This window comes from Phascolarctos cinereus, unplaced genomic scaffold (assembly GCF_003287225.1).
Source record: "Phascolarctos cinereus isolate Bilbo 61053 unplaced genomic scaffold, phaCin_HiC Scaffold_4;HRSCAF=312, whole genome shotgun sequence".
NCBI classification, from domain to species: Eukaryota; Metazoa; Chordata; class Mammalia; order Diprotodontia; family Phascolarctidae; genus Phascolarctos; species Phascolarctos cinereus.
The window spans coordinates 725,549,376-725,570,870 of record NW_027555847.1 but is presented as its reverse complement, the minus strand read 5'-3'; the positions used below and the strand labels follow the sequence as shown (position 1 = coordinate 725,570,870).

Here is a 21,495-nt window from a genome sequence, read left to right as displayed (position 1 = left end):
TCTCTGGCAGGGATCCACAAGATGGCGGGTGGGAATGCCGCAGATAGAGTGCATCTGAACGCAGTTGAGCACCTGACAAAATGATAAGCTCCTGGAAATGTTAGAGATGTGGCCTCAGAACTGGCCGGCCAACCCAAAGCCTGGGTGCTGGTGACAATTCTCCAGAAGGAGCTCTCCAGGGGAGGGCCCTGGGACCCATCCTCGGCGCTGCCGCTTTTTAAAACGTAGCCAATTACTTGGGAGAAGGAAGAGATGGTATGGCTGTGGGGATGGCAGATTGTACATGGCTGACGCTCCGGGGGTCTCGCCCCGGCTGTGACGCCAAGCCAGACCGACCAAGAGGAGACGCTGCGTGAGCTCTGGGCGGCCCAGCTCGGGAAGGAGCTCGCTAAGCTACGAAGCAGGCAGGAGAGGGAAGGGCCCGGATGCAGCTCCTGATCCGGAGATGCTCGGCCTTGGGGGACGAGCCTCGGCAGGGACGTGACCACCGCCTGCTGACTGACCAGAGGGCAGCAGGGGAGGATAATGAGCCTGGGGGCTCTGCGAATCCTAACGAACTACGGAAGCATGGGCAGTATCCTCCGCGCTGTGCGAGAGCTGCAGACAGCGAGCGCGAGCTTGGTGTGAGCAAAGGCTTTCTATGGGGGTGCTGCCCTCCACTAGAGCACAGGCCGGATGACCGTGCCTCAGGGAGCCTGCACACCAGCAGGCTCTAAGCTTTTTCCATCTGTAAAATGGGACAGTCCTAGACTTATCTGCCCCCAAGACCAGAGCAAAGATACTCACAGGAGATGCCGACTCCATCTTCCTCTTCTTCCTCCTCTTGCTCCACTTTCTCTGGCTTGGGCAATTGCCTGAAGGCAGACAGGTCAGCCTGCATGAGCTGGGTAACGGCCTCGTGGGTCAGCGAGCACGCCAGCGGCAACAGCGCGTTCCTGGAAAGGAAGGAGCAGGAAACGTGATGTGGGAAGGGAGGCAGACGCACAGACAGCAATGATCCCCGCTACCTGCCTGGAGCACGGCCCACGGCTCAAAGGTCCCAGCCCTGGTCAGGGCCCTCAGGATTGTAACGTGCTTGCCACACCGCAGCCCTGTCAGGTAGGTGGCTGGGCATGATCCTACCCATTATATTGCTGGGTGACAGGACCTGCCTGCAAAGTTCCAGTACAGCTGGCTAGCTGCATCTAGAAAAGGAAATGGTGAGCCCCGAGATCCCAGCTGGCTTCAAGAACAGGACTGTCAGGTTCACCCGGAGGGGCCGCACTGTGGATACCTCTCATCTGCACCCCCTTCTCTGCTCGGACATGGCCCTCGTTGCCTCCTGCCCGCTCCACAGCAATCGCTGCCGGCAGCTTTGCCCACGCCAGCTCGTCCTCACTCAACTGCCAACGTGCTCTTCCTCTAGTTCAGGGCTGACCCGCGCCACTCCCCTCATTCGACAGACTCCTGGGGCTCCCCATTACCATAAGGATCAGATACAAAACCCTCTGTCTGTCACGCAAAGCCCTTCGCCACCCGGCTCTGGCCTACTTTTCCAAGCCGGTCATGCATTACCACCACGCCAAGGTCCAGGCAACCTGAGCTCCCACGAGCCTTACTGCTCCATCTCCAGGCCTTTGCTCAGGCTGCTGCCCCTGCCTGGGAGGCCATCCCTCCTCACTTCTGGCTTCCTTCAAAGCTCAACTCACCACCACATCCTCTAGGAGGCCGCTCCTGATCCCACCACTATGCAGACTTCCCCACTGAGACTGCCAGGTATGTAGGCGTTCGGCATCTGCTCATGCTGTGTGCACACGCTGCTTCCCCCGGCAGAGGAACACCTTCCGGAGGGCAGGGGCGGCTCTCTTCTGTCTTTGTGCTCCCCGTGCCTAACACTGCACTTGCACATAGTAGGTGCTTCTTCAGATCTCTGCTGATTGGCTCTGTTTCCTTTTCATCACAGTGTGCAGACTGGTAGGCTGGCCAGGATCCTCACAAAGCATCTGACCATGGTTCTCATGTGGCTCTTGTGAGGCAGACTGCCAGAGGGCAGATTTAGGCCTGTCTAATCACAAGGGACTGCAGAGGACACTGGGTCCTAGGGGAGGCTGAGGGACTTGGCCAGGGCCATCTCCTGGCTCCAGGTCTGTGTTCTACCCGGAGCTCCTGGAGAGGGATGAGTGCATGGCCAGGCCCAAAGAGCGGTCACTTGTGAGTCATAAGGTCACAGACTTGGAGCTGGAGGGACTTCAGAGGTCAAGTCTAAACCTCCACACAGATGAGAGATGAGACTGAGCTGTGCACAATGAGGGCAGCGCCACGAGGACAGAATCGCAAACCAAGTCTGGACAAACAGATGGCGCCCATGTGTGCGGGGCGGCCTTGGGGCGGTGGGCCGGGGGCCTCCCTGCAGCAGAGGCTGAAGGACCACCCGGCAGACGTGCTGGGGAGGCCGGCCTGTCTGGGAAACGTCTGAGCCGGCACACGAAGTCGTCACTCTGAATTCTCCATTGTTTGCCCATGGACTCCTGGACTTGGAATCGGCAGATATGGAACTGACTCGGTCCGACTCAGGGCCAGCACGGCCCTTCGGAGGCCACCCGGCCCAGCTCAGGCCTGAGCACACACCCAAGGCCTCCTGACGGGGCCTCTCTACTTCTCAATGGTTCTCACTGTGACAACATTTTCCCTTACATCCCGTCCCAGGCTGCCCTGCTACGACCTGCACCCGCTGCTCCGGTCTGATCCCTCTTCCATCTGACAAGTCGTGGGCAAGTAGCAGGAAGCTCTCCCCTAAGCTACCTCCTCTCAAGTCCAAACAAAGCCCCTGCTCCTCTGACAGATTCTCCCGTGGCAGGAATCCCAAGCCCTTCTCCACCTGGTCCCCCTGCTCTGGAAGCTCATCAGCCCAGGATGTCTCTCCTCAAATGAGAAGCCCAGAACTGAACACGGCAGTCCTGGTTGACCAGGCAGAAGCTCTGAAATGCACCCTTGTCGAGGCCTACATTTCTCCATGACTTTGCCCAACGCTCTGCTAAAATCCAGACAAAAAGCCTGAGCCATACCATTATATGAAAAGCAAATGAAGACTGGTGCAGCTAGGTGGCACCATAATGGATAGAGCACCGGCCCTGGAGTCAGGAGGACCTGAGTTCAAATATGACCTCAGACACTTGATACTAGCTGTGTGACCCTGGGAAAGTCCCTTATTCCCAAGTGCCCCACCAAAAAAAAAAGAAAGAAAGAGAGAAAAGAAGAGCAAATGATGTTCATTTGGCATGGCCTGTTTTTGATGAAACTATCTGCGCCAGTCCCTTATGATCACCACACTTCCTTTTCTTTCTTAAAAAAAACGATTTCATCGATGTCTTCTAAACATCCTGGTCATTCCAGTACACACCGCCCCACACTGAGCCCTACCCCACAAGAAAGTAGAACACGTAGCAAAACCAACCAATACAGCCAGCATCTGACAAACGACGTGACATTCCACCCCCCGCGTCCTCCGGGGAGGCCGCATGGCGGCTACAGCGCAGGGCCTGGAGCCAGCCCCAGAAGCTGAGGAGCCGGGTGAGCCAGGCAAGCCATTCTGCCTCGGTCTGCCTCAGTGTCCTCAACTGTAAAATGGGAATCAGAAAAGAAAGAATCTCTCTCCCACGGTGGACGTGAGGCTTGAGACAATGTTTGTAAAGCGCTTGGCATATAGTAGCTACTTAGTAAATCTCTCCCTCCCTCCTTCCCTTCCTTCCTTCTTCTCTCTCTCTTCCCCTCCTTCTCTTCCTTCCTTCTTCCCCCCTTCCCCTCCTTCCTTCCTTCCCTCCCTCCCTTCTCTCTCTCCCTCTCTCCTCCTCTTCCTCCTTCCTTCCCTCCCTCCCTCCCTTCTCTCTCTCTCTTCCCCTCCTTCCTTCCTTCTCTCCCTCCTTTTTTCCCCCTTTCTCTCTCTTCCCTTCCTTCCTTCCCTCTCTCCCTCCTTCCCTTCCTTCTTTCCCTCCCTTTTCTCTCTCCCCCTCTCCTCCTCTTCCTCCTTCCTTCCCTCCCTCCCTTCTCTCTCCCCCTCCTTCCTTCCCTCTCTCCCTCCTTCTTTCCCCCTTTCTCTCTCTCTTCCCTTCCTTCCTTCCCTCTCTCCCTCCTTCCCTTCCTTCTTTCCCTCCCTTCTCTCTCTTCCCCTCTCCTCCTCTTCCTCCTTCCTTCCCTCTCTCCCTTCTTTCCCTCCCTTCTCTCTCTCTCTTCCCTCCTTCCTTCCCTCTCTCCCTCCTTCTTTCCCCCTTTCTCTCTCTTCCCTTCCTTCCTTCCCTCTCTCCCTCCTTCTTTCCCCCTTTCTCTCTTCCCTTCCTTCCCTCTCTCCCTCCTTCCCTTCCTTCTTTCCCTCCCTTCTCTCTCTCCCCCTCTCCTCCTCTTCCTCCTTCCTTCCCTCTCTCCCTTCTTTCCCTCCCTTCTCTCTCTCTCTTCCCCTCCTTCCTTCCCTCTCTCCCTCCTTCCCTTCCTTCTCCTCCCTTCTCTCTCTTCCCCTCCTTCCTTCCCTCTCTCCCTCTCTACTCAGAAGAGGGAAGTTATCTGGTTTTGTCCTTGGTCTCAGTGTGGCCACCCTTCAGGGCTGTCTCTGTTGATGAGCCGCAGTCACTGTGCACATTCTTCTCCAGGCTCTGCTCACTTCACTGCATCAGGTCAGACAAGTCTTCCCAGGTTTCTCACATGAGTATTCCATTCCCGGACCACAATTTGTTCAGACATTCCCAACTCAAGGAACCCTCACTCCTGACGCAGAAAGGACCGCCATGCGTGTCTGACACTTCGCTGTCTGCCTGTGACCCCCTCTGGGCCACCCCACTTCCTCTTCTAGGTGCACATTTGATCCCCCCCCCCATAACACAGTCTAGAACATTGTTAGCCATCCCCAAGTGAAGGTCACTGGGTTGATGTTTGCAGATTCCACTCTCTTTTCTTCCCTCTTCTGGAAACTGGGACATCTCCCCTTTCATAAGCCTCTGTAACTTTCGTGCCCAAGGATGGAGTTCACCTGGCCCAGGTCACCTGAACTCCCCCACGAGAACCAGGGGCTCTCCTAAGATCTCAGGTGGTGCCAGCTCTGTCCTGGCCATCTGCCTTGGGCCTCTCACAAAGCCTGACATCAAGCTAAGAGAGAGACACACAGCTATGCAGACACGGGAAAGGCCTCGAACACCAACAAATGCCGTACAGATGCAAGATGCTGCCCGACAGTCGACTTCATTTTAGTAACTCAGGTAGTCATTGCACAGCTGTGTTCAAATGGTCCTCTCTGGACCAGAATGCAGAAGGAGAAGTGGATTCTCAGATGTGACAAAGGGGAAACTTATTTTGCTTGACTTTGTTAGGAGGAGTCGTCTCCCTACCCCAAGAATGCCCCAAAAAGGGGGGGAAAGAGGACGACTGAAGCATGTTTCAATGCACAGAAAAGAACAGAAGGAAGGCCATGAGGAGCCCCAGACAAGAGAACAGTGTCTATAAGTTACATGATGCATTTGTAACGTTCTTAAGAAGACAATGAGCGACAGAGGAGATTGGGAGGCTTGTATACCGTCCTCTTCTTCCTTTCTACGATGTTCACAGAAGAACTCCTCGGCTTAGTTGGTACTTGTTAATATCAGAATTTCAAAAAGTCAAACATTTTCAATTAAAATGGGAAGCATATGTAAATGAGACAAATAAAGACAACCACCAACCCTGGGAAAAAGGAAAAACCAAACCATCCTCTCCCAAACATCACTAACCCCATTCAGGCTTTAGGACTTCCCCAAGGAGCTGCAAAGCCCTGCTCCTGACTATGGAACCAAGATAACCCTGGCGCAGAACGTCCTCCGGGAAAATGAAGAGTTCTGGGAGAGGCCCGAGGGTGAGATGGCACAGGAGAGAAAGGGATGACCACCATCGACGGGAGGCAGCAGGGAGCAAAGATGGCGGATAACATGTGACTCGTGAAAGAAATGAGCATTTCTCTCTTGTATTTAATAACTAATTACTGAATCAGAACCAAGGTTTTTCCCCTTTTCTACTTCCTCATCCAGAAACCCAGCAGTGTGGGAAATGTCTCAAAGATGTACTCAGGCGAAGATCTAATCAGACAGTAAAAGCAAGTCTAAGTTTGGGCTAATGGCTACATTCCTGCTCACTGGGTTTACTCAGACAGGTCTGAAAAAAGGCTAATTCTCCCTTTTGTCAGACAGGTGACACAGAAATGGATAAATCTCTATAACCAAGATTTGGGCAATCCACGTACCCCAAGACCCTCATGGTAACAGCCCAGCCTCTCACTCTAAAATTCATTTTCTCATTAATTGTTAACCCATCAGAGCTGACTGCCACTCCCAGAAACACTGCTTTTCCAAGAGTATATAAATTGTGAGCCCATTGCCATGAGATCTTTGGCAATCGTGGGGGCCACTGACCTCCTTTTGTTAATAAACGTGCCGGCATTACGAATAAAATGATTAAATTACCCAGAAACTATGTCTCTCAAACTTTTTAAACGTCACACCTGGCCACCTTCCAAAGCAGACCCTGAGGACCACAAGCGGCTCCGTGGAAGAATATAAACTCCATGAGAGTGGGGGGAGGGGGAAGGAAGGGACTGGTCCTGTCCTTGGTCAGCCTAGGGGAGGGGGGCAGGGAGGAGACACAAGAGCCCATTGACATTTCTGAACCTCTGAGAGACAGCCCCAGCCTGATCTTGGTACTGGAGAGAGAAAGAGAAAGAAAGCTCAGTTCTCGGCCCGGCCTCTCCCTGCCCCGTGCTGATGTTCAGAAGGGACAGCTTGGCAGCCAAGTGGGTTTCATCAGGAACCCTTGGAGACACGAAAGTCCTCCAAGGCGGCTGCTCCCCTGGGGGCACACTCTCACACTGAATCAAGACGCAAGCGAGGCCACACCGTCCCTTGGGGATGGGGGATTCTTGGTACCCCTCAGGGAGGAAGGGAGGCCCCAGAGGTCATCCCAGGGGGCCGGGCTTTGCTTGGGCAGCGTCCTGTTTGGAAGGCCCAGACAATGGCTGGCAGGGGGCCACTCACTTCCCGTTTCCTCACGCCCTGCCCTTACTTACATCCTGCCACTGAGAACTGCTCGGGAGTGACACGGGCTTGGTGGGTTGCTGGAAAATTTCCGGGGGGGGACAGCTAGCCGGAGATGTGGAGGAAGGCTGTGTGCATACGGTTAGCTCATCCCCCAGCTGCCTGTGGGAAAGGCCAGATGTTTCTAAGTGGCCAAGGCCAGTCGCTGGCTGGGCCCCTCAACGGAGAACACCGGCTCCCATCTGCTCAACAAGTTACAGGATACACAGAACTTTTATGGACTAATTTCTCTGGTCCTCCCAACGGCCCCATAAAGGAGATGGTAAAAGCTCAACTATCCCCATTTCACAGATGAGGAAACTGAGGTCCAGAGACAGAATCATGCACTCCGAGCCCAGAGCCCCTCCCCGTGCTCAGCTGGTCTCTGCTCTGAGCCGGCAGGGAAGGGGAAGGAAGTGCACTCCTACCTGCTGCTAAGGAGGCCCAGGGCCAGCTCAATCAGGTCCCCCTCTACTTCGTCCTGGCTCAGAGGAGCTCCTGGCACCTTCCACGGCAATGCGGCCTCCGGGCTCAGGGGCTCTGGAAATTCCCGCAGGAAAGAATCCAAGAACTTCTGGGCGGCCTCGGTGCTGGGGGCCAGTGGCCCCCTCTCCTTTGGGGCGGCTGAGGTCATCATGTGAGCATTGCTGGTGCTTCTCAAGGGAAGTCTGCTCTCTGGGGAGAAACAAGGAAGGCCTTGCCAGTTACAGGCACCGCCTCTGCCCGCTCTCCTCCAGCCCACCACCCACGCCCGGGAGCACCTCTCCTCGGCTCCCTCTGAGGCACTGCAGGCTGACCAGAGCGCCGCCTTCACTCCCTACACTGAGCCTTTCGTCGGGCAGCCAGGAATGCACTGGCAACTGGGGCTAACTCATACTGTATCCGGTCCGACCGATGGCCCCAGATTGTGCCCACACCAGAGAGGCTGAGTTGGGCTGCCCCATCTTTGATCACATGTTAAGGATTTACATTTTGAGAGCACAGCTCAGTGCCCGGCCCATAGTAAGTCCTCAATAAATTTGGACCGCCTGACATATATTAGCCAAGGCCTAACGTTCTAGCCAACCCCCCCAGCTCTTCTGGCTCCTGACTGCCACCCACTGGGTTAGCTGGCCCTCCAGCCTGGTCCCCGGCAGCTGTGGGATAGGCCGTCTCCACAAATCAGAGAGCATGGCCTCACCGGGATTCCCAGGCATTCTCCTCAAGGCCCTCCTTCAAGGGGGTGCTGCAGCATCAAGCATGCTCTCGCCAGTTCTGATGCCCCCTGACCCAACCTCAGCTCTCCAGCTTCTCCGCAAGAAGGAAGGCAGGGGAGACAAAGACACGGTTCGCTGATGTCTGGGCACCCTGCAAACAAAGTCCCCATGTCCTACATCCCTGGCTGGCTATGTCCTTGCCCCCAGCCTCTCTCCTCTTGGCCTCCTTTCCCTCTGGAATCCGGCTCCCGCCTTCATCACTCAGCTGACCCCCTCTAGGTGGGGGGATGCTACTGCTCCTCCCTCCCTTCCTTCCTTCTCAGAATCCTTTGCTGGTTCACCCTTCACATCCTGGCCCCTAAATGCCTCCTTTGCTCCCCTGGTGCCCTCGTCAGCTCCCACGGGTTTCACGACCAACTTTCTGCAGATGACTTACAGATTTATAGGCCCCCCCTGCCCCATCATCGTCTGCCTTTTGGGCACCTCTACCTAGAAGTCCCACAGGCACAGGAAACTCCGAGTGTCTGGGATTGTGCCCCTCAAAAACTCCCCCCTGCCCCCCAAGCTTATTCCTTTGGCCCCATCCCCCACGCCTTACTTTCCCAGGCACCCACAGACCCGACCTCTGTCCAATCTTGCAGAGTTTCTCCAGGACTCCACACGGCACACAGCCCCAGCATGAAGGGAGGCTTCCTCCAATCCGACCTCTGAAAAGTCAACCGCTCCAGAGGCTTCCACAGCGTCCAGCTGCCTCCAGGACAGCCCACAAACCTCTCCTCTGGACACTGAGAGCACTTCACAAAGGGCCCCGGCCCCATGGCCTCTGGTCCGGCCAAACCAGCCTCGCTGCTCCTAGTACAGGTAGTTTGTGTCGGCCTGGAAGGCCCCCCAGAATGCCTCCCTGCTGCCTTTCAGAATCCCAAGTTTTCTTCAAGCCTCAGCTTAAGAGCCATACTGGGCCTGATCTAGAACAATTACTAGTATGGGTTTTGTATAGACCTTGACACTGCCCACTGCTTCTCCTCAAGGGCAGCCCAGGAGCCTTTTTCTCTCTGTAACCCCCAGGCCCAGCACACAGTAGGTGCCCATTTAACAAATACTGACTGCCCACCTGACTGAGCCAGGAGGTCTTGAAGTCCCGCTGGCTCTCTGGTATCCATCACCAAGGATCCCTTTAATCACATCTGAGAATCCAGGTGGCTGAGCCCAGGGTCTGCAGGCTCTCCTCCCATTACTCTCTCTGCCCTCGGTAAAGCCTTCTCTGGGGACAAGGATCAGCTCCCGGGGATTTCACTTGTGCACCCCCAGAGCCAAGCAAAGTGTCTGGTACCCAGCAGGGTGCAAGGAGCGCCCACTAACACATCCTTACTCGTGGCGGGTTTTAGCGCCCCGTTGACCACTTCCGTCCTGCCCTCTACAATCGGAGAAAATGGAACCCCAAGAGTGACTTGGTGCAGTCAGCAGCCCCACCCCCTCCGTCCTGGGCGAGAAGGGGGGGGGCGTGGTGGCAGTGGGTCGGTGCAGGATTGCCACACCCTTGGGCACACTCTGAAGAAGAAGAGCTGGGGAGCCGAGTGTGAATCCTGAGGAGCTCTCAGTCACATTAAGTCCCAATCTGTCCCCCCACCCCCCGTGGCCCCAGCTCGGTCGCCCTGCTTTCTCTTGAGCGCAAGGGCCTTCACCCGCATCCCTCATGTGGCTGCTCTGAGTTCTAGAGCCCTCCCAAGTCCCCATAGCTCTCAGAGCCTCGAAGGGGTCTGGATCCCCCTTGTTGACTTCCCTGCCTCCAACTGAATCAGTCCTGCACATGCTCATGGAATCCTATTCCTAACACAGAGCTCTGACCAGCCGCCCACAGCTCAGAACCTTTCACTGGATAAAAGAGGCAAAGGCAACTTCAGGGGCAGCGGGGTGGTGCAGTGAATACAGCACTGACCCCGGAGTCAGGAGGACTTGAGTTCAAATCTAACCTCACACACTTGACACTTCCTAGCTGTGTGACCCTGGGCAAGTCACTTAACCCCAGGGCCTAGCCAAAAACAAACAAACAAAACCAAAAAGCAAAATAAAACAAAACAAAGGCAACTTCAACCTGGAGGAAGTCTCTGCACAGAAGGGGCCCAGCACTCTGTCCTGGGCCATGGGCAGTAAACCATGCCTGGAGGGCACGCCAGGCTGGGAGAGGTGGCAGACGGAGCCAGGATCCCCAAAGGCCAAGGGCCAAAATGCCAGAGGGGCCAGGAGAGTTTTGTGAGCAGCTTCACAAGGACCGAGCGGGAGACACTAGGCCACACCCGGCTTTGAGCTGAACAGCTCCTGGCGGAAGCTTAAAACGGCAGCCAGCCAACCAAAAAGCCGAGGAGAGAGCGTCGCTGTGCCGTGAGAAACGACAGAGAGGACTTAGGGGGAGCACAGAGCCGTGCAAGCCGTGACCGAGCCCCGGCTTTCACCTCTGCAGCATCTCTGGAATACGCCCCACCCTGGCCCAGCCCCTCATCCCCTCACACCAAGACTACCCTAACAACGTGCTGGGGGGTCTGCCTCCAGAGGGATCTTCTAAAGCTCAGCTCTGACCATGGCCCTCCTACTCCATAAACTGCAGTGGCTCCCTATGGTCTCCGGGAGCAAATACCACACAGCCCTTCCTAACCTGCTCCTTCTTCCCTTTCCAGCCTCCTCACACCTCGCTCCCCATCAAGAACACTCCCATCCAGCGATGACGCTGGCCTCCTGGCAGCTCCAGCCTCTCTCCCACAGTGCCCCAGGCTGAGAGCGTGCTCCCTCCTCCTCAAGACCTCCCTGCTTCCCGAGGCCCAGCTAAAACGCCCCCTCCTGCAGGACGGAGGCCTCCTCCAATCCCTCGTGACTCGGGCATCTTCCCTCCCCGCCCCGTCCATTATTTCCTATTTATTCTGGACACAGACAGCGTGGTCGTACACAGCCGTCTGCTGGTGTTCCCCTGTCAGACTGGAAGATCCTTGGGGGCTCTTCTTTGAATTTTCTTCTCTTGGCATGGGACCTGGCACACAGTAGGTGATTTGCCCGTTGCCTATCTGTGGGAACTGCTGCAGACCACAGAGCTGCCAATCAGAAGACTCACAACAGTGAGGATGACGGCGCCAATGAAAACGACTCTACGATGGCTAAGATGACCGCTGGCCAGCCTCGACCCCCTGGCGAAGCGGCCCAGGGGGGCGGGGTGTAGACTTTCGAAAAGGCCAGTCCTGTCTCTCTAGGCTGTCCTGAGCAGAGCTGGGCCTGCCCTGCCCACATCACAGTGGCCACTGGTGCTCACTTTAACATCACACTTTGGGACCAGGACCCCCAGAACGGGAACAGAGCGTTGAGGGGCCTTGGAATCCTGCCCCTGCAAGCAATGGACATATCCGGCCTGAAAGAGGATGCGACTGGATGGCGCTGGCCCTGAAAGGCCTGACAAGACCTGTTTTAGCTTGATCTAAGAAAAAAACCTTCAAAATGACACCTGTTCAAAGAAGGAGCAGGGCCCTTGCTGGGGCCATGGACGCCCCTTCCCTGCAAGGCCCGAGGGCCACTCCTCAGAGAGGGATTGGGAGGCCCATGAAATCCTTTCTGGGGGCAGGGAGACATTGCCCTTCTGGCTCCCCACAGAATCAAGTCCATCCAGCCCTTTGTGATCTCCAGCCCCATCCTCCCTTTCCTGCCCTCACGAGGTTACTGGGGACCCTCCCTGGGTACCACTTTGGGCTGTCTGCCCCGCTGGTGCTCAGGGCTCCCCACTGGCATGCCCCTTCCTTTTCTCCGGCATCTCCCTAGGGACTCCTCCCTGTCCGAGGTCCAGTTCAAACACCACCCCTTACCCTAAGAACCTGAGGGCCTGCAGTGATCAAGACTCCTCAGTGGCTCCCCAGTGCCTTCAGGATGGCACTTAGAGCCCTCCACAGCCTGGCTCCCAGCCACCCTCTGGTGGGGGCAGTGAAGAGCAGCACCCTTTCTGCTGCCTCCCGGAGCTCTTTGGGCAGGTTCTTGAACCCAGGTCTTCCTGACTCCAAGGTCAGCTCTCTGATCACTAGGCCACACGGCCTCTCAATCAGGCTTCACCCACTATCCTTTCCAGCCAAACAGCGCCCAGCTCTTCCTTGAGCTCCCCACACAGGCTGCCCCTCTGCACCCTGGAATCCTTAGCTGCCTTCCAGATTCAAGCCAGGTGCTACCTCCTCCAGGAAGCCTTCCATGATCTTCCTCACTATTTGCTATTGCTTTCTCTCTGCTCAAATTATCTGCTATTTACTAACTGGGTAAGTGTGGCCTCCCCCCAGCAGAACATGCGCCCGCCCCCCCCCCCGGGAGCCTAGGCCAGAGTCTCCTCAACAGGAGCTCAGGACAAATCAGGGGCTCTCAACTGGGGTGTAACGGGCCCCTTCGGCAGTCCAATGAAAACTAGGGATCCCTCCTCAAAATTATGTTTTTAAATGCATATGGTAAGGATTCCACTAAAATTAGCTATACTGAAATACAACTACGAAAATAATTTTAAAACTAGGCCACAAACCCCAAGCTAAGAATTCCAGACAGTAACCTGGGTGAGAGGGACACTCTACTGAATAAAAGAATCCGGCCATGCTGAAACAGGAGCCAGGGCCTGGGCCTCAGATGCTCCCAGAGGGCAGGCCCTGTCAGCATGTACCCTAGGCAGCTGGGACAGGAGAGAAGAGCTGGGGGCGGGGGAGGCCTTGTTTGCGTTAAGTAGAGAATGTTGGAGTGATATGGATGAGGCCTCACAGGTAGGACATCTCCGTGTTAGCCAGGGACCGGGGACCCCGGTCAAGAAGGAGCCTGGGCTCAAGGGAAGCTTCCGGCTCTTACTATTTCTTCTAGTGATGGGGGGGGGGCGGTGGCGGCGCGTGGAGATCATGACGAGGAAGAGAAATGGAGACTCACATTTAAAGCGAGCTTTAAGGAGTGTGAGCCACTTCCTGGCAGTCTGCCCAGAGGCCTCAAAAGAAGAGATGGAAAGAAAGGACAAGAAGGGAGAGATCAAAGATGCTCATGAGACTAGGATCTCTCTTGGGGGGGGGGACAAGGAGGGGTGGGAGAAGCTGGGCTGAGGGGAGGGGGGACATGGAAGGGTAGCAGAAGCTGGGCTGGGGGGAGAGGGAGGGAGGACAAGGAGGGGTGGGAGAAGCTGGGCTGGGAGGAGGGGGGACATGGAGAGGTGGGAGAAGCTGGGCTGGGGGGAGGGAGGACAAGGAGGGGTGGGAGAAGCTAGGTTGGGAGGAGGGGGGACATGGAGGGGTGGGAGAAGCTGGGCTCTGGGGGGAGGGAAAGAACTCAGGGCAGCAGCTGGCCAGTGGTACACTGGGATGAAAAGGGGAGGAGACCTTTCTGAAAGCCCCCTGGTAGCCAGTGGGCCCTCTTGGGATTTTGCCCAAACCTGGACTCTCCCTGGCCACTCTGCTGTCCCCTGCAGTCCACTCCTCTGCTCTGGGAGCATTCCTCCAGCCTGCCTCAATCTCTGGACCTCCTGGGCCTCACTTTGTCCCTGGTGACAAGCAGAACCAGGCCCAGCTTTCCTTCCCATTCACCGGAGAACAGAAGGCCTTTCATCTGAAGGCTCCAATGTGGGCCATGTCCAGAATGCCCGTCTAACAAAAGAAAGCTGTGGTCCTCTGAGTAGCACCCACAGAAGCCAGTCACTGAATGGCTGAGGCCTGGCTCGCTGACCCCTGATCAAACCTTCCTTCCACAATGGGGGCTCACAATGACCCAGTCATTCGGTCTTCCTGCATATGGAGACTTCTGGCCCAGCCCAAGCCTTGATTTCCTCCCCTGAAAAAGGAAGGGCCTGGCCTCTCTTGGTGTGACCCTGACACCAAACCCTCAACCCAGGAGTCCACCTTGGAAGCAAGACCTTTCAGAGGAGTTTGCCAGGAGCTTCATAAAATGTGCCCCTGTCCAAATCCCAGGGCGAAATTGGGCCAGGGGAGACAGGTGAGGGCAGGGGCCTGAGCCAGCCAACAGCCCCAGGGCCCGGCCTGCTCCCTCCTAGTGACAGTGGGAGCAGAATCATTTCACAAAACGTCACCTCTGAGATCGAACAAGGAGAAGGGACAGTGCTGACACCACGATTAATCACAGATTTACAGATGAGAAAACCGAGCTTCCCGGAGGCCAGGTGTCTGGCCCAAGGGCACGCAAGTCTGGCCAGAGGTGACCAGTCTGTCTTCCTCTCTGCTGGGCCATGGACCTGCTGGTCTCTCTGCCTCAGCCCAGCCTAGCCTCTCCTCAGCCTGCCCCACCCTCAGTGCCAGGGCCTAGCTCAGACGCCGTCGGTTGCAGAAAAAGCTCCCAATGTTTCAATAGAGCATCCATAAAGTGAGGGCATCGGGCTGGGTGGTCTCCAAGGCACAAAGCCTACCACTTTCCCTGTCACACATTTCTGGCATCCCAGGGAATGCCCACCACAGAGCCCAGCAGGGCATCACCACTTTTAGGATGAAGAATGTATTATTAGTTTATGACTGGCTGAGGGGGGAAGATTACTATGGAACCCAGGGTGTTTGTGGAAGTGGATGCCTTGAGGACATGAGGGACCGTAACAAGCGGGATCACAGCAGAGCCAAAGGTGTGGAAGGAGGAAAATAAAGGCAAGCTCAGAGGGACAGAGTGCTGGCTGGGTGGGCACAACAGAGGCCAGGTTAGAAAGAGCGATGGGACGGACAACACCGGTGCAAGGCCTCGAATGCCGGGCACAGCTGAGGTTTTCTATCCTAAGTGGCTTGAACAATCAGAGCAGTACATGAGGAAGCTACGATGCCATCTGCCTGCCCGGAGAGGTGGCAGCGGGCAGCGAGGACTTGGACACCTCTATGGTTCCCAGCTTGGGAAAGCAAGAGAATGGGACGCCCATGGGCAGAGACCCCTAGCTCAGGAAGCAGATCTGGCTTAGGAAAGACAGAACTCAACAAACCAGGGGCCTGTTAACCCCATACTGGGTATGAAGGTCTTGGCGCTGTATGCGGTGGGCACATGCCCGTGTTGGCTTTGAACAAGCTGGTGACACGCACAGGCTGCAGATTACCCGTACTCCCCACACCTGTGCATAGGCCTCCATTCTGGGAGCACCCTTGGACTTCAAAGGGATGACCGAGGCATGAGGCGAGGCATTAGGCACCTCTGGCGGCTCTTTGCTTCCTATACCCGATGCCCATCGGGGCAATAAAACTGTGGAGATGCTTTCAGGGATGGAGACCCCCTCACGGCCTGGCACCATAACCTCCCCACATCCTCCACTCCATCCAGACCCGTCTGTTTGTTCTCTGCACAGCTCCTATCTCTCCCTTTGGCCTCTCACAGCTTCCTTCAAGGCTTAGCCCAAGGACATCATCCTGGTCTACAAGGCCTTCCCCAGTGCTATCACTTGGTAGAGCCAAGATGCGTCCTGTCCCCATGCCTGGAAAGCATTCTCCCCTTCCTCTCACCTTGCAGAAAAAAGCCTTAGCTTTCTTCAGAGCGAGAAGACAAATCACTAGGACTACAGAGGACTCCCTGCTTATTTCCCATCTCCCAAACGGCTTTGCACCTACTTTTCTACTGTTTTGTACTTAACTTCTCTGTGTACATGGTGTTGTCTGCAATAAAATGGAAGCTTCTTGAAGGTGGGAGTGTGGGGGTGGGAGTGTGGGAGTGTGTGTGTGTGTGTGTGTGTGTGTGTGTGTGCGCGCGCGCGCGCGCGCACGCCCAGCTCCTAAGCACAATGCCTGGCCTGTGGTACATGCTAAGTAAATGCTGCCAAATCTATAAAATATGAACACACAGAATAAAAAAGAAATTCAGGAGGGGACACAAACAACTTTGTTACTATCTCGTCAACTTTAATATGCCCTTTAAAATGGGAGAAGTTCACGGTTTTGTACCCAATTCTCTTAAAAATTCACTGCTGATTATGCATGCTGATTTCATTTCATTCATAATAAAAAAGAGATTGGAAAAGAATGGCCTCGACACTCCTTGTCCTCGGGAAGCTTAGAGTCTAAAAAGGAGAGCAAACAGAAAGACGAGTATGACAAGAGACAGAAAGCACTCCATGTATGAGGGAGGCGGCCAAGACAGAAGCCGAGGGCAGTGCTTGACTGGGGGAGCCTGGGCTGTGGGGCTACAAAACCAGGGGCGCAAGCCCAGCTCTGCCACCAACTGCACTGGGCAAGGAGCCTCCCCTCCCCTGGGCTGTTTCCTTTAAAAAAGGAAGGGGGGGGTCAGACTCAGGGTGTAACCCAGTAAATTTCTTATTTAAAACCCCTGTTTTAAAACGTATCTAGCAAAGCCGAGACAGTGGCCTTAAGGCTGACCCTTCTGAACCCTGTGGCTCTGGGGCCTAACTCGGCAAGGATACTTCTCCCCAAGGGGCCTCCCTGATCTGGGGGTGGCTCAGGCATTCTGAGCTCACCGAGGCTGGTACCAAGGGTGAGCCCTGCCAGCAGCTGTGGCCACCAGGCTGCCCAGGGAGGGAGAGGGCACAGGGACCCTGAGAGCCTCACTACCTCTCGCGGTAGACAGGATGGAGGGAAGTCTCCCCCGAAGGGGGACACTTCTCTTGCATGAAACTGCAAACCATCCCCCTCCCTCTTTTTACTCCTAGCCTAAACTCTTCCTCTTCCCCCTTCTCCTTCCCCCTTCCCCCCCTTCACTGCCCCATTTCTACCCTGGGGGGGGCCATCCCTGCAGCTTTTGCCCTCCCCCTCCCCCCTTCACTGCCCCATTTCTACCCTGGGGGGGCCATCCCTGCAGCTTTTGCCGTCCCCCTCCCCCCTCTCCATCACTCCATCATCCACCCGGCTCCCCTCCCCCCAGACTCAGCCGCTGGACCTCAGAGATGACCTCACCCCACCCCCTTCCTTGACTGCTGCAAGAGCTTCGCCCCCCCCCCGCCCTCCCAGCACACCGGGACTTCCTGCTCCCTCCAAACTCCCCACCCCAGCCCGACTCCGAGGCGGCCAGTTCGCACACGGGCTAAAGGTGGGGGATGTGGGGGGGGGCATGCCCCAGGGCTCCGGGGTGAGGGCAGACGCGGGGTCCCCGAGGCCCCAACCAGGCCATGGGAGCCCAGGAAGCGTTCACGTTGCCCGGGGAACGTGGGGACAAGCGACGGAAACTGAGGCAGGGGGAGGGTGCTCGGAGCACGGGCCAGCGCCTCAGTTGACACGCCCAGCGCACGTGCGCCTCGCCCCCGCCCCGCCCCCGGCCCCATTGAGCAAATGAGGACACTGAGGCTGGCGGCAGCGCAAGGACCCCCGGGCCAACCCCGAGGCCCCCCCGGGAGCGCCCGCCGGCCCCGGGTAGGCAGCGCCGGGGGCCCCGCGGCACCCCTCCCGCCCCAAGGTTCTACCCAGGACCCCCGCCCTCACGCCGCCCACCTCACCTGGTTCGGGGCCGCGCCCGTGCCCGCGCTCCCGCACTCTCGGGGTCCGCGCTCGCCGCCAGGACTGGCCGGGCGCACGCGCACGCGCACACCTGGGCTCAGCTCGCTGGCCCCGCCCCTGCCCCGCCCACTTCCCCGTAGGCTCCTGCTCTTTTACTTCCCGTTTCCAGGGGAGAAACATAGGCGCAGGCGCAGACCAGTGAGGGGGCGGGGCCCAGAGCCACAAGGGGCGGGGCCTGGAGGGGGCGGGGCCTGAGGGTGTTGCCTGCGCTGCCCTCCTGGGCTGCTCTCCACGTGCAAGGGGCTGGGGCTCCTCCGCAGCCTGGCTCTGGCGGCGGGTATGCAGGCCGAAGAAGGGCGATGACACCCAGGACCCCCTCCCCTTCATGAGCCTCCCCCCACTGCCGTATATTTATAATGTGTATCTATACACCATCTATCTTCTATACGTCCCTCTGTGTGTATGTGCGCTGTGCCCCCAGGCAGAATGTGCGCTCCTCGAGGCCAAGGGCTGTCCTGCCCGGTCCGGGTAGCCAGGGAGCACAGCGGGTGAGAGGGCTGGACCTGGGCGCAGGAAGACCCGAGTTTGGCCGTGTGACCCTGGGCAAATCACCTAACTCCTAGGGTTGTCCTGAGGGTCAAGCGAGGTGACCTACGTAAGGCTCTTTGCAAACCTTAAGGCTGTGAGCTCTAAACGCTAGTTATGTCTGTGATCTATGGCGGTGCAGTCCCAGTACTTATCGCAGTGACTGGCTCACGCCTGGGGGGCACAGAGGCAGCTTCAGGCTTGATCTCAGGCTCGACTTCCAAACCTGGTTAGAGTTGCCCCAAAGTGGCCGGTCGGGAGATAATGGGACCCTCCTCACCAGTGGTCTTTCCAGGACGGCTGGAGGACCACTTGTCAGCTTTGGTTCAGGTGGAACTATGAGGCTTCCGAGGGCCCTGTCACCGCAGGGACCCAGAAGGTGGAGTGCGGTGCCCGTATACCTAGCAGGCGCCCAGCTGGCTGATGGGTGGCTCTCTCCCGTCTTTAACTCACAAACAGGTCTGCTAGTTCCCACTGCACCAAACTCCAGCTCTAAACTGGATTGTGGCCTCGGGGCTGGCTGACTCAGGGATTCTGCTAATAATCCCCGGGAGAGCCAGGATCAGGATCAGAATCCAGGCCGGCTGAGCATAGTGGGGGACGATAGTATGTTGGTGGAGGGAGGAGTGCTCCCACCAATAGAAGCACAGACAGGCCTCCAGATGTCCTGGCCTCCTAAAGAGCCTCCCACTAGAGATCTCAAGTCCAGACTGGATCGTCGCCTTGGTACACATTTCTACTGGCTTTAGACCTTACTAAGTACTGCCCCACCAGTCCTGGGAGGTAGAGAGTGAAGGATCGTCCCCGTATCAGAGAGAAAGAAACAGAGGCTCGGAGGGCCCAGGTGACTCGCTCAGGGTCACCCTTAGAGGTGGGAAGTGTCAGAGTAAGATGGCCCTCTGCTTAGTCAGCCAGCCCAGCATGGACTCTTTGGGCAGCCCCAGGGCTCCTGCAGTGGCCTGAGACTGGGGGCTGGCAGAGCCCTGATTTCATGCCCACTCTGCCCACACTCACAGATTCAGTGGGTGGCCGACCACGATCCCACAGGAACTTGGGGGCTTCCTAGGGTCAAAGATTCAGAGCTGGAAAGGACCTGGGGGTCCATGCATTTAGCCAATCAGGCAACTATTAAGCTCCTACTGTGTCCCACCCAGGCAGGAGGTTAAGTGAGGTAGTGGGAGGCTGATAATAATCACATTTGGAGTTAGAGCGCCACCTGCTGTATAGTCTCGACTTGGGAATTCTTCTGATCCATCTCCAAGCGTGTGTGTGTGCGTGTGTGTGCGCGTGTATGTGTGTGTGTGTGAATGTGTCTGTGTCTCTGTACGTGGTTTGTGGGTCACAGAATCACTCTGCTGGAAGGGACCCCTGAGGTCAAGTCCAACTGATACCTGGGCAGAATTCACTTAAGGATAACCATGCCCCACCTAATGGTCATTCAGCCTCCTCCTGAAGACCTCCAGGGAAAGGGAACTCACCCCCTTCGACTGCTAGGAGGCTCTTTCTGCCATGAAGCCTAAATCTGCCTTTCTGTTCCTTCTACTCATTCCTTCTATTTCAGCAAAGTGCAAAGAGCTCTAGGTTTGGTCTCAGGAAGACCTGAATTCGAATTCTGCTTTCACCTATTCACCAGGTGTGTTACACACCTGCTGGGCAAGTCACTGTGTCTCAGCTTCCTTATCTGCAAAATGGGCACAACAGAAGCATCTATCTCATAAGGTCTTTGGAAGGACTAAATCTGATAAAAGTGCTTTGTAAACTTTAAAGTGATATGTAATTGTCAGCTTTTTAAAAATTGCTAATCCCCCTGTTCCACATGAGACCTAAGCATCTCCTCCCCATAGTCACTTTTTCTCTTGGTTAGAGGTCATAACCTGGAGCCAGGATAAGACTGGCCTTCCCACTCCAAATCTGGGGATCTTCCCACTAAAAGCAAAGGAAAAAGCAGGAGAGAAAATAAGGTTGGAGCTGGGAGTGAAGGCCTCGGGGCTGACTGGGCCACAGAGCAGGAATTCGGTCATTTCTCCTGGCCTTCACAGGAAATGGGAACAAAGACCAGGAAGTGACCAGTTCACCCAAATTAGAGCCTCTCATCCGCTTTACGGGACAACCTCGCCCACAGAATCACAGAACGGTCCATTCAGAAGGGATCTAGTCCAATCTCCCTTTACAAGTGAGGAAACTGAGGTGCAGGGCGGAGGGGGGGGTCCCAGACCTGAGATGAGAAGCTGGGACTCCTGCCAGCCAGTCCAGTGGGCAGCCCAGCACACCAGGCAGTGACCCCCCCCAAGGGGTGGTCACTGGACAGGAGGTGACTCGGCCAAGGTCAGAGCACACAGCAGAAGCCGGACCAGAAAAGGGCCTGCTCTTTCCATCACATCCTGCTGCCTCGCTCTCCCAGGCTCTGTGGGCCTGCGTGGGCTGTTTCTATTCCTGGGGGGTGGTTTGGGAATCGTGTAGGCTTAGGGACAACTTAACTTGTCAGGATCTAAAGCTTGAAGAATCCTCAGAACGCTGCAGTCTGAGAGACCAGAGAGGGGCGGTCCCCTGCCCTCAGTGTACAGCCAGAAAGGGAGAACATCTCTGGCTGAATGCACCCTAGGGCCAGGAGGGACCCAGGGACCCAGGCTGGCCAGGCCACACCTGCCGGCGGCCTGAGATGCTCAGGGAAGATGGATGGAGAGGGGGAGGAGAACGAGGCTCCAAGGACTGCTCCTGACGCCAAGACAATCGACGCCAAAGGAATGCTCTGCCCTCGCCTCCCCAGCCTGCCTGTGCTGCACGTGGCCCATCAGGCAGGGCCTCTGCTGGGCTCCAGACTCCTGGGGCGGGAGCAGCCCACGCACACAGGGGGCTCTGGAGGGCTGGGCCTCCCTGGCGACCCTGGGTGGCATTATCCTCACTTTGCAGAGGAGGAAACTCAGGCCCCCAGAGGCAGTGACTGAGTTAGCCTCCTCTACTCTGCTCTCAGCCCAGGCCCAGGCCCAGGCCCAGCTCTCCCAGATGGCCAGGCAGCTCACCTCTCATCCCAGGCCCCTTTATGTGTGGTCTTCCCCCATCAGAATGGAAGCCCCTTGAGGGCACACAGCAAACACTTAACAAGTGCTTTATCTCTATCTAGTACCTATCTCCTCCTCGGCCTCCAACTACAGGCCAAAGTGCTCCAGGCTCGTGGCCCTGCTGGGGGGGGGGGGGACAGGCCTGGGGCGACCCCACCCACCTTCTCTTTGTCTCCCTCCTCCTGGGAGCAGACCA

The 21,495-nt window shown here is 56.6% G+C and overlaps 1 protein-coding gene across 6 annotated transcripts in view; it reads right to left on the bottom strand.

Annotated features, from left to right (window-relative positions):
* PPM1F (protein phosphatase, Mg2+/Mn2+ dependent 1F) overlaps positions 1–17,758 on the bottom strand; it is a 38,486-nt gene extending 20,728 nt beyond the window's left edge. For 3 of the 6 annotated variants that reach the window (XR_013486516.1, XR_013486517.1, XM_020996408.2), the window contains exons 1-3: positions 8,242–8,514; positions 7,490–7,736; positions 787–935 (exon numbers count right to left, since the gene is read on the bottom strand). Coding sequence is in view for 4 of the 6 variants with exons in the window: in XM_020996408.2 (XP_020852067.1) it covers positions 787–935; positions 7,490–7,736; positions 8,242–8,257 (412 nt within the window). In the remaining 2 variants the exon portion in view is untranslated. Of the gene's footprint in view, positions 1–786; positions 936–7,489; positions 7,737–8,241; positions 8,522–17,654 lie in introns of those variants that run through there. The other 3 variants (XM_078154485.1, XM_078154484.1, XM_078154486.1) reach the window with 3 other exon arrangements.
* Positions 17,759–21,495: the final 3,737 nt, after the last annotated feature.